This window comes from Hyla sarda, chromosome 4 (assembly GCF_029499605.1).
Source record: "Hyla sarda isolate aHylSar1 chromosome 4, aHylSar1.hap1, whole genome shotgun sequence".
In the NCBI taxonomy this organism is placed as follows: domain Eukaryota; kingdom Metazoa; phylum Chordata; class Amphibia; order Anura; family Hylidae; genus Hyla; species Hyla sarda.
The window spans coordinates 26,874,079-26,887,070 of NC_079192.1; the positions used below are offsets into that span (position 1 = coordinate 26,874,079).

The 12,992-nt window shown below is 42.7% G+C and overlaps 1 protein-coding gene across 2 annotated transcripts in view; it reads left to right on the plus strand.

Annotated features, from left to right (window-relative positions):
• Nucleotides 1-1,217, plus strand: part of ACHE (acetylcholinesterase (Cartwright blood group)) — a 97,018-nt gene extending 95,801 nt beyond the window's left edge. For both annotated transcript variants that reach the window (XM_056570213.1, XM_056570212.1), the window contains exon 4: nucleotides 112-1,217. In XM_056570213.1, the coding sequence (XP_056426188.1) occupies nucleotides 112-233 (122 nt within the window). In that variant the 3' untranslated portion in view covers nucleotides 234-1,217. The remainder of the gene's footprint in view (nucleotides 1-111) is intronic.
• Nucleotides 1,218-12,992: the final 11,775 nt, after the last annotated feature.

The window sequence follows — 12,992 nt, forward strand, 5'->3', positions numbered from 1 at the left end:
CACACGTAGGGACACCCCCTCTCCTGTCAGCTCTCTTTTTTTTATGCCTTTTCTTATGCTGTTCTTCCCTTCCTCTCTCCGGTTTCCTACTCTCCTCCCCCCTTTCTACAGATAACATCGATGAAGCCGAGCGCCAGTGGAAGGTGGAATTCCATCGTTGGAGCGCCTACATGATGCGATGGAAGAACCAGTTTGACCATTACAGCAAGCAGGATCGCTGCAGCGAGCTGTGACCTCACTGTGACATCACTGAACCAACTCCCCTGCTCTTCTACACACAAACAAAAAAAAAAAAGCGAACAGTGACATCACTATGACATCATCATCATGTCGCCGCACAGATTCCTTATATACACACAGCAAGAGTCGAGGGGGTAGGCACTCACCCGTCCCCGTCCGCCCCCTTGTGTTATGCCTTGAAAAGCAAGGCACACGTAAGGACATTAACACCATACCACCCACCCAAGTCATGTGATTGTTCCCTTCCTTTGTATGTTCTATACGTCCCCTGAAGTCCACCACCCCCTAACCATGTGTGTTCCGGGGGGGAATATCCCTGTATGACGCTGTGATTCCCTTGTCCGCATGTCCATCTGTATATAGTGTTCGATGATATAAAGATATAAATATATATATATAAATATATATATAATATATACATATTTCTAATATATATATGGAGGGAGATTTTATGTGTAAAATTATTTATTTGTGATGCTGTGAACGTTGCCCCCTCTGCCAGGGGCTTGAGCCATGAGGGTACCAGGCAAAAGAGGGCAAACGTGCTTCATCCTATAGACTATACTGTACTGCAGCTCACACCAGCCTCATAAGCTATTCGATTTCTTCATGTGCATCTAGAATGGTATTACCGCCATACCTAAAGGAGAAGACCACTTATAAGGTCACACACCCACCCCCTGCTGTGACGGAGGCAGCACCTTGAGCACTTCATGGCGGACACATCCTCAGCCATAGTCCCCGAGATGTGTTCTAGTCTTACTATGGGGAACCTTCTAGCACTTCAGCTGCCCAGCCTTATGAGCCCCAGTTGATGTGGACTTCCCATGTTCTCCTTTAAGTCCCATGTTCCTCAGCTGGTTTGTGCAGTAAACCAAAGGTCCCTCAGATCTGCTAGAAGCCATATTTATGGTCTAGCCCAACCTTTTATGCACTTAATCCTTCACTTGTGATATTGTAAAAAAAAAAAAAAAGATCTAGGAACCCTGGTTCTCCAGCTACGAGGGGACCTCAAGTTACAGCACAACATCCAAATGAAAGAGAACGAGAGTGGGGGTCCTTTAAAATCATGAGTAGATGTACTCAAATAACATCCAATCAAATCTCAGCTTTCATTCTCCCCAGATTTAAAAAGGAATTCTAACTAAACCTATAAGGTGTTGAGCAGGGCTGTTCCTAAAAATGATATCAACAGACTAGGCTAGGAGAAAGCTAGGCAGGCACTATTGCATATACCAAAAATACCAACAAGATAACGGAGGGTTAAAACATGGAGTGGCCATAGAGAGGTGTAAAGGTCAGCGGTGGTGCAGTAATCCGGTTAAATTATCCAAATATCCAAAAAAAGAGGAAAGGAGCCAGATGCACTCACCTATTGACGATAAAACTTCAAGCTTTATTGGGGTTTATTTAAAAACTTGCCAGGTGGGAGGCAGCCTCTGCCTCCCACCGGGCAAGTTTTTAAATAAACCCCAATAAAGCTTGAAGTTTTATCGTCAATAGGTGAGTGCATCTGGCTCCTTTCCTCTTTTTAGATATTTGATATCAACAGACTGTTACCTTGTTGCCCAGATATTCAAAAGTTACCGATCCAACCAATGAAAAATTAGCAAAAATGCCGATTGGGACTTGAGATTTTTCTCCACCCCCCTCGGTGACTCCAGAACGTCGGTTGCACATATGAGGGTCATGTGATCCCTAGCAGCCAACCCCAGTCTTTTACTTTCATTAATTTTACTGGCCATGGAGCACTAAGGATCTGTTTACTTGTGATAAGTTTGTTCCTTATGAAATCCTGACCTAAAGTAGTTATCTATTCATAAAATGTGCAGTATATTATTATATTACAGATGATAAAAAGATATATACATAGATTCCAGAACTATATATTTAACCACAAAGACTCCCCCCTCTACGACGGTTCCAGGAACTCCTCAAGTTCTTGAAGACAAGAGCCACAACTGAGGTCAACAGGTTAGGACAATTTTTTTGGAGAAGGGAAAGACAAAAAAAAAAGAAATTAGAATTTATAGGGCCCAGATCTAGGAACCCAAATCTACTGTCCGACCTGGATTCCACTATGAAAAACAGAAGAATGAGGCCTTCCCTTAAATGTGTGCTGATGAGGAACAAGCCTTGTATGTGCATTGTTCAATAAAGAACATTAAACCTTCTCAGTTTTGTAAAACGTGTCATGTTTCATTTGTTTGCTTTGGTATTTTGATTTTTTTCTTCTTTTTACCATCGGTTGACTCTACCAACCTCCTTGTCTCCGATATTTATCTTCTTCTCGGACTTACTCTCTCCATGTTCTTCTTACTTCTCCACCTGTCTCAGAACTTTAAAGGGGTTATCCAGGAAAAAACTTTTTTTTATATATCAACTGGCTCCAGAAAGTTAAACAGATTTGTAAATTACTTCCATTAAAAACTCTTAATCCTTTCAGTACTTCTGAAGTTGAGTTGTTGTTTTCTGTCTGGCCATAGTGCTCTCTGCTGACATCTCTGCTTGTCTCGGGAACCGCCCAGTTTAGAAGAGGTTTGCTATGGGGATTTGCTTCTAAACTTGGCGGTTCCCGAGACACGTGTTATCAGAGAGCACTTAGACATAAAAGAACAACCTTAACTTCAGAAGCTCATAAGTACTGAAAGGATTAAGATTTTTTAATAGAAGTAATTTACAAATCTGTTTAACTTTCTGGAGCCAGTTGATATATATATTAAAAAGTTTTTTCCTGGATAACCCCTTTAATGTTCCACCTTCTCCAACTTCCCCTTTCCATGTTCTACTCACTCTTCCAATTGTCTCATAGCTTTCCCTTTTCCAGTCAATCTAAGGCCATGTTCACATGGTGGATTTTCGGTGCGGAATTCCGAATTAAAATTCTTCAAGGACATTCTCATTGACTTCAATGGGACTCTAGTGCACTGTGCACATGGCGGAAATTCCAGATTCCGCAGAAAGAATAGACATGTTTATTCTTTCTGGGAAGTGCACACAGAAATGCAGTGCCATCTTTGAGATGGTGTATTTCCGAGAGGTCCTAACACCGGTATGTTCTGCCAGCGCAGTCGGGGGAATGTCTGCACGGAAATTTTCCGTGCAGACATTCGCCCATGTGAACATAGCCATACTAACCCTTTAAGGTTACTGCTTATCCAGTGAATCTCCTCTGCTGTTGACTTTCTTCATGTCCTTCTTATCATCTCTTCTCCACTTGTACCCCTTAACATTTCAGTGTTTTGTGTGTGACTTTCCTCGTCTTCAGTTGATATTTTGCCTATTTGTCATGCTTACATAGCCGTAGCTGACTACGCTTTTCTATATGGCCGAAAATAACATGATACACAGCAACGTTTGTTTTTAGCATCCCTTAACGTACATGCTTTTGTCGTCCAAAAACTCAGTATGAACCCCACCTTATCTTATATGTTTTTGCCTCTTTCCAGTTCTGATTCTCTTCTTGTTGGTGGGCACCAGTGGGATCATGTAAGCAGGTTTTTCTCCGAGACTGCAGCCCTAGTTGCCACAGCTCACATCTCCTATCTCCCTCCACTGACCTGCATAGGAAGTAGTCCCTCATACACAGCTACACAGCTGTTAATACATAATGATATAGGATCAAATGCCTTCACTGTATTCACCATGTTATCGTTATTTATAAGTTGTACATCATCCACATCTTGTGACCACTTCTCTAAGCCAAGGAAAATAGAGCTACACATGAATCTATTCTCTATATTTCTATGAATTTATTTGTTGTACTAATTTCTTCTTATTTATATACAAAGGCTTATGGAAGTGCAAAAGGAAGTATATGATATAGAAATGTACACAGGTATCAATGCGGCTGGTGAGTAGGCCGGCCATCAATGTAAGATATATCATAAAGGGAACACATATTTTAATTTATTGCTATAGATTAAATATGTATTTTTTCCAATACACACAATACTTTTCATATATATATATATATATATATATATATATATATATACACACACACGTTTTATGTCATTATTTAAACATATCACACTCATTCACCCAGTTAAAGGCTTATCGTGAGATGGAGAATGAAACTGGATCAACCTGAAAGGAAACCCAGACGCACAGATCGAGAACCTGTTACTTCTTGGAAGAAACATCAAAGCAGAAAAGCGGTAGGATAATATGTCACATAAAAGAATAAGACAGCTTCATCTCAAACCAAGCTTCATATACTGACCACATGGCAGTGTAATCGTACCCGCCTGGTAACAGTCCAGCTACATCAATAATTTCCTGTCCTCATCTGGTTGTTCATAAAAACCTAATGCCAACAAAAAGGATCTCAACACGTATCACAGAATAAGGAATGTACTAGTATCAAAGCTAGAAGGTGCAATTTGACCCATACTTGGTCCCTTATAACAATGACAGCTGACAAGGGGTGGGATAAAGTAAGTGGCCAGTGATCAGTCAGGTCCGGAAGTTCATCATGGAAGCAGGATAAAATGAGCAAGGGTAAAGCGCTAAACAACTGTGACAAGGGGACACGGTGTGATGTCCAACACGACTGGGTCAGGACATTTCCAAAACCTTGTGGGGGTGTCCCTGGAAGCAAAGGTTATTACATAACAAAAGAAGGATCACGTGGCCTGCTGGGTGTCCAAGGCTTATTGAGCATGGGAAGCAAAAACTTACCTATGGGCTTAACCCACCAAAACATAACGTGATACATATTGTATCACATTATGTTTTGATGTGATACAGAGTAAATCACAGACTAATATAGAGGGACAGAGTGCCCTGCCTGCGAGGGCTTGCAGTCTACAAAAGGAGGGGAAGGAAACAGTAGGTGAGGGGGACAGCTGGTTGTCTATGAGAAGTTAGGGAAGTAGCCTTTCCCAGTGCAATGACAGCAGGTTATTATAGGTCATAGGCTTGCCTGTCAAAATGGGTCTTCCGGTTGCCTTTGAAGGTCTTGAAAGTGGGTGAGAGCCGGTTGTGTCAGTGTAGTGAGTCCCAGTGTATGGGTGAAGTCTTGGAGATGGTTGTGTGAGGTGCGGACAAGGGGAGAGTACGGGGGTCTTAAGAGGATCAGAGATTACGTGAGGGGTGGTATCAGGAGATCAGGTATGAGATGTATGGGGGGGCAGGTTGTAGACGACCTTGTATGTTGTGATGAACAGTTTAACCGGAATTTGTTGGGCAAAAGGAAGCCAGTAAAAGGGTTGGCAGAAGAGAAGCGAGAAGAGAGGGGGATAAGTTGAGCAGAAGAGTCTCGAGAGGAACGGGAGTGTTTTCAGGAAGGTCCCAGAGGAGCAGGTTGCTGTAGTCTAAGCGAGAGATGATGAGGACATGTACCAGAAGTTTAGTTAAGTCAGAGTTGAGAAATGAGCAAATTCCAGAAATGTTTTAGGGTGAAGGGGAAAGGAGGCAGTGGGCTTGTGGGACTAGGGAGAGAGTGGAGCCATTGACTGTTACTGATAGATTGGGGAGGGTTGGGCGAGATGAGGGAAAGACCATAAATTCAGTTTTTTATATGTTGAATTTTAGAAAGCGGGAGGAGAAAAATGAGGATATAGCTATATAGCTCATAGACAATCTGAGTTCTTGGACAGAAGGGAGGTGACATCTGGACCAAATTAGTATATTTAACTGTCCTCTTTAGAATTCCTTGCTTCCAAGATGTAAGTCATGAGTGCGTTCCTAACTCACAGAAGGTCTACCATGCTGGAATAAGGTTAGAGAGGAACCTGACCCTACATGAAGCCCTATAGCAGCCACATCTAAGCGAGGTGGTCATGAATGCATGTAACTCTCCCTACAGAAGTTATGGAGACAGGCAAGCAGTTTAGTCGTGACCTCAGAAAGATATACATATTTTTTTAAATTAAAGGAGTATTCCGGTGCTCCAGTGTTCAGAACATTTTGTTCAGAACGCACGGAGTCAGAGGCCGTGATCGTGACGTCACTGCTACGCCCTTTGTGACGTCACGCCACACCCCCTCCATTCATGTCTATGGGAGGGGCGTGTCTTCAACATGCCCCTTCCCATAGACATGAATGGAGGGGGTGTGGTCGTGACGTCACGACAACTGCCGCAGGAACCCAGTGTTTGTTTAGAACGCCAGGTGCTGCGGGAGATTTCGGTGGAGCACCAGCAGCAAGACCCCCACAATCAGACATCTTATCCCCTATCCTTTGGATAGGGGATAAGATGTCTAGCAACGGAGTACCCCTTTAATATAGAAATGTATATTGGACGCAGCATGAACAAAATTATCATGGAGATCTCGTGAACTTGGCTGGTTCTATGACCATCTGAAAAGCAACACACACTAGATATAACCTGACTTCCTCTGGAAGTGCGGAGATTATAAGGTGACGGATAATGGCCGGGCAAGCATCCAAGCCGCTAGTGCTTTCTGAATGGGTTTCTTAAGAAGAAGTCAGAAAGAAACGTGCCATACAAGAAGGCTTCTTCTCTGCCACACTTAGGAAGGAAGATCAGAGTCCGTAGATAGGGTAATCATAAACCAGAGTTCCTCAGAGAACAATTCAATGCTTTTTTTTTCTCAATCATACCTGGATTGTAACAAGACTGAGTGATTCAGATGATAATTTACCCAGGTTATACCAGCATGGTCCATATCACTATATACAGGAGATATATAACTTATACCAGCTGTACATATATATTATATATAGTATATACCCAGGTTATACATGCATGGTCCATATCACTATATACAGGAGATATATAACTTATACCAGCTGCACATATATAATTATATACAATATATACTCAGGTTATACCAGCATGGTCCATATCACTATATACAGGAGATATATAACTTATACCAGCTGTAAATATATATTATATACAGTATATACCCAGGTGTCAGGCCCAAGGCCTGATTATGGAAACATACATGTGTTTTATAAGACATGGGTGAGGGGTCATTCAGATGGTGTATCCTTTGTTTTCTGTGTATTGCATTTTATTGGGGGGTCTGGCTGTTTGTTTGTATCTCCTTTGAAGTCATGCACTCTTGTCTCATCATATGATCAAAGAGATAAGGGGTCAGGAAGAGAGAAGACCCCCTGGTGGGATCAGAGGGGAGGGGGGAATGGAGTCTCCCTCCAAAAAGGCAGATATATAATATTTAACAATGCTAGACTCGGGTGTTCAATGCTGTGCAACAAGCTGACAAGACCCTCCTAAGAACAGCTGGAACTCACTCTCATAGACTGCTATATAATCATGCTGTAAGAACTTCATCTTTTGTTTTCTGAACTTGCCTTGCTCTTCTCTTTCATATTTTTGTACCTGTATGTCATTTGTTCCTGTATTTTTATATATATATTGCACTGTGATACCTTTTATCAGATTAAATGTTTAATTAATCAGCTCTGGTCTTTGATCTCTAAATATATGAGCTCACCTTTCTGAAGGAGGCTCTGGTAAAACACGTTTATCTAAGGGTTAATTTGGTGACTTGCTGGGACTAGTAGTGGATACCCAGAAGTCTGGCGGCTTTAACCCTTGCACTATCACACTCTCTCTAATGTCTTGGCTGGACCGATAGGGTGTGATCGTGACAACTGGTTGCAGCGTCGGGATATATTTAGAGATTTTTAGTGCTTGCTGGATTTTACCTGTAAGGAAATCTTAGCACTAAAAAGAAATTGCATACATCTTCTTGTGTGTAAATTCCAAAGACAGAGCTCAGTGCTGGTTTAAAAGACATACAAAAAGAGTGCAAGACAGTTCTGTCCTCCCCATCTCCTGTTTTACCTCCTCTGTCTCATCTCGGAAATATGGAGGCATATCGCAAGCAGTCCAAGCCCGCACTGGAGCTAATGTGCCAAGAAAAGGACATCCCTACTGCAGGAAAGAACAAGGAACAACTTATTGCTGATCTTGTGGAGTGTGATGCCCGTGCAGAAGAGCTTAGTAACATGAGGCAAAGTCCTGCAGCTGGAGCTGCCATCCAAGGACTGATATCTCCTGGGGAATATAACATTACTCCCCATCAGGACAGTACTCCCCATGAGGCCTTGGACTCTTATATGCGGACTGCCTTACAACACCTTGGGAATGTGGATGCTAATATGAAACTCCAATTGCTTCTCCAGTACCAAACTGCTGAGAGAGAGGCACGAGCCGCAGAGAGAGAGGTGGCAGAGAGAGGGAGGCCCAGGCACGAGCCGTAGAGAGAGAGGCGGCAGAGAGAGAGAAGCCCAGCGGAGGCATGAACTGGAGGTTCTGAGGCTGAGAGGGGATGCTTCATCTGCACGGAGTGATGTGCAGGATCAAGGAGACCACAAACCCCGCTTGGAACATTTCCCCATGTTAGAGAAAGATGGTGATCTGGATGTGTTCCTGAGGGGATTTGAAAAGGTTTGCCGGCAGTCCCATCTACCTAAGGAACAGTGGGGACAATATCTAACCCCACGGTTACGAGGGAAAGCTCTGGATGTATTTGCTTCGCTTCCCTCTGAGAGTGACCAGGACTATGAGGCAATAAAATCTGCCCTGCTAAAAAGTTTTAATCTGACTCCAGAGGCTTATCGGAAAAGATTTAGGACTTTGCAACAAAGCGCCACAGAAAGCTGCAATGAACATGCGGGTCAGCTAAGGACTGCATTCAGGCAATGGACTGAGGGCCTACAAGTCACTACCTATGAGGCCCTGGAGGACTTGATGGTCCTGGATCAGTTTCTCCAAACACGGAGCTTTGAAGCCAGAGAGTGGATTTTGGACCGCAAGCCCAAGACAGCCATGGAAGCAGCAGAACTAGGAGATGACTTTGCCAACAACCGGGCGCCAGCAGAAAAGCGTGGATCTGCACAAGCCGGATCAAGTACCTGGAGGGGAGCCACACACCCACAGAGCACCACCAGGTCAGCCGGGAAATTCTTGCCATCATTCCCAAAAGCAACATGAGCCACATTGGGTCAGGGGGACACCCGCCGATGTTACAGATGAAACAATATTGGGCACCTGAGTGCCACTTGCCCCAAACAAAAAGAATTCTCCTCCAGTAGCTGGAGGACACACAGCCGTTCTTCTGGTGTCCGGAGCAGTGGAGAAAAGAGCGGATAACCTGCAGAGTGTAACTGTGGGTGACCGGGTGACAGTGGGTTTGCGAGATTCTGGAGCCTCCTTTACCTTGGTGCGGCCTGAAGTGGTGGATACAGAGGACATCATCCCTGGAAGAACCATGGCTTTAAAAGGAATTGGAGGTGTGCGGCCTGCTTTGCCCATGGCCCGTGTGTACCAGGATTGGGGTACAGGCCAAGGTTTGCAGGAGGTGGGGGTCTCTGAGGACATCCCTGTTAATGTTCTGCTGGGGAATGATTTGGGTCGGATGCTCTGTCATTATGCTCCAGAGGACACTACCTGCACACCGGATGGGCTAGGAGAGAGCCCTGTTCATTCTGAGGTACTGTGCGAGACTTTGGGAGACACTGTGAGATGTGGTAACTGGGAGGGAGTGCAGGGGATTGATAATTGTTTACCTGTGACTGAACCAGTAATGTTTTCCAAAAGTGAAATGGGGTGTATTGTAAAATGTGGTGACAATGCATTGCCAATGCCAAAACCTAGTGGAGATGGGCTAGGGGGAGGGGTTGGTGTGCCCCTGGTGACATTTAAGGATGAGGGACCAGCAGTGAGTGATATGTCCCAATCCTGTGAGCCTAAGGAGGGAAGGAGTGATAGCCCTGTGTATGATGTCTGTAACATTGTTATGTCTGGAACTAAGAGAGAGGAAGGTGGAGATGCTAGTTCACCTGGGGGAAATGTGCTCCCTGATGCCCAAAGATGGGGGAGGGAAAAGAGCATTTCCGGGAAGCTCTGCGCAGTGACCCTTCCCTTGAAGAGCTGAGACAACGTGCTGAGCATACAGATGTTGACACAGAGGGGCATCGGGTATATTGGGAAAATTATATCTTGTACTGGGAGTCCCTTTCCAAAGGCATGCTAGGGGCCCAGGAGAGAGAAAGGCAGTTAGTGGTTCCTAGGCAGTACATTTGGGAGTGGCCTATGAGACCCCCCTGGCAGGACATTTGGGAGTGGCCTATGCCGTCATAGAGAAGGAATGTCTAGCTGTGGTCTGGGCTTTGCAAAAATTACAGTCATACCTGTATGGCAGGGATTTTACTGTCATAACTGATCACAACCCTCTACATTGGTTGGACAGAGTGTCCGGTAACAATGGCACCTTGAAACAAATGCTAAAAACATTTGTAGAATCGGAGGGCAGAGACTGGGGAAAGTATTTACCCCATCTGTTATTTGCTTACAGGGAGGTACCCCAAGAGTCTACAGGTTTCTCGCCCTTTGAGTTATTGTTTGGTCGCAAAGTGCGGGGACCCCTAGATTTAGTTAGGGGAGAATGGGAAGGGGGGCTACATGCCGCTGAGACTTCTGTGGTGGAGTATGTTCTGAGATTCAGGGACAGGATGCCGACATTGACTGGGCTGATACATGACAACCTCACAGCAGCCCAGTCCAGGCAGAAGTACTGGTACGATCGCGTCAGGGAGAAATAGAGGAGTAATGGAGACAGATCTATTAGCCTGGAAAGGCAAGATCTCTCTGTCTCCATCTTAAGAGGGAGGTGTCAGGCCCAAGGCCTGATTATGGAAACATACATGTGTTTTATAAGACATGGGTGAGGGGTCATTCAGACGGTGTATCCTTTGTTTTCTGTGTATTGCATTTTATTGGGGGGTCTGGCTGTTTGTTTGTATCTCCTTTGAAGTCATGCACTCTGGTCTCATCATATGATCAAATAGATAAGGGGTCAGGAAGAGAGAAGACCCCCTGGTGGGATCAGAGGGGAGGGGGGAATGGAGTCTCCCTCCAAAAAGGCAGATATATAATATTTAAAAATACTAGAATCGGGTGTTCAATGCTGTGCAACAAGCTGACAAGACCCTCCTAAGAACAGCTGGAACTCACTCTCATGGACTGCTATATCATCATGCTGTAAGAACTTCATCTTTTGTTTTCTGAATTTGCCTTGCTAAACTCTTTCATATTTTTGTAACTGTATGTCATTTGTTTATTTTTATGCATAGCACTGTGATACCTTTTATCAGATTAAATGTTTAATTAATCAGCTCTGGTCTTTGATCTCTAAATATATGAGCTCACCTTTCTGAAGGAGCCTCTGGTAAAACACGTTTATCTAAGAGTTAATTTGGTGACTTGCTGGGACTAGTAGTAGATACCCAGAAGTCTGGCGGCTTTAACCCTTGCACCATCACATTCTCTCTAATGTCTTGGCTGGACCGATAGGGTGTGATCTTGACACCAGGTTATACAAGCATGGTCCATATCACTATATACAGGAGATATATAACTTATACCAGCTATACATATATAATTATATACAGTATATACCAGGTTATACCAGCATGGTCCATATCACTATACACAGGAGATATATAACCTATACCAGCTGTACATATATAATTATATACAGTATATACCCAGGTTATACCAGCATGGTCCATATCACTATACACAGGAGATATATAACCTATACCAGCGGTACATATATATTATATACAGTATATACCCAGGTTATACCAGCACGGTTCGTATCACTATATACAGGAGATATATAACTTATACCAGCTGTGCATATATAATAATATACAGTATATACCCAGGTTATATCAGCATGGTCCATATCACTATATACAGGAGATATATTTATAACTTATACCAGCTGTACATATATAATTATATACAGTATATACCCAGGTTATACCAGCATGGTCCATATCACTATATACATGAGATATATAACTTATATCAGCTGTACATATATAATTGTATACAGTATATACCCAGGTTATACCAGCATGGTCCATATCATAATATACAGGAGATATATAACTTATACCAGCTGTACATATATAATTATATACAGTATATACCCAGGTTACCCCAGCATGGTCCATATCACTATATACAGGAGATATATAACTTATACCAGCTGTACATATATAATTATATACAGTATATACCAGGTTATACCAGCATGGTCCATATCACTATATACAGGAGATATATAACTTATACCAGCTGTACATATATAATTATATACAGTATATACCCAGGGTATACCAGCATGGTCCATATCACTATATACAGGAGATATATAACTTATACCAGCTGTACATATATAATTATATACAGTATATACCAGGTTATACCAGCACGGTCCATATCACTATATACAGGAGATATATAACTTATACCAGCTGTACATATATAATTATATACAGTATATACCCAGGTTATACCAGCATGGTTCATATCACTATATACAGGAGATATATAACTTATACCAGCTGTACATATATATTATATACAGTATATACCCAGGTTATACCAGCATGGTCCATTTTACTATATACAGGAAATGTATAACTTCTACCAGCTGTACATATATAATTATATACAATATATACCCAGGTTACACCAGCATGGTCCATATCACTATATACAGGACATATATAACTTATACCAGCTGTACATATATAATTATATACAGTATATACCCAGGTTATACCAGCATGGTCCATATCACTATATACAGGAGATATATAGCGTATACCAGCTGTACATATATAATTATATACAGTATATACCCAGGTTACCCCAGCATGGTCCATATCACTATATACAGGAGATATATAACTTATACCAGCTATACATATATAATTATATACAGTATATACCA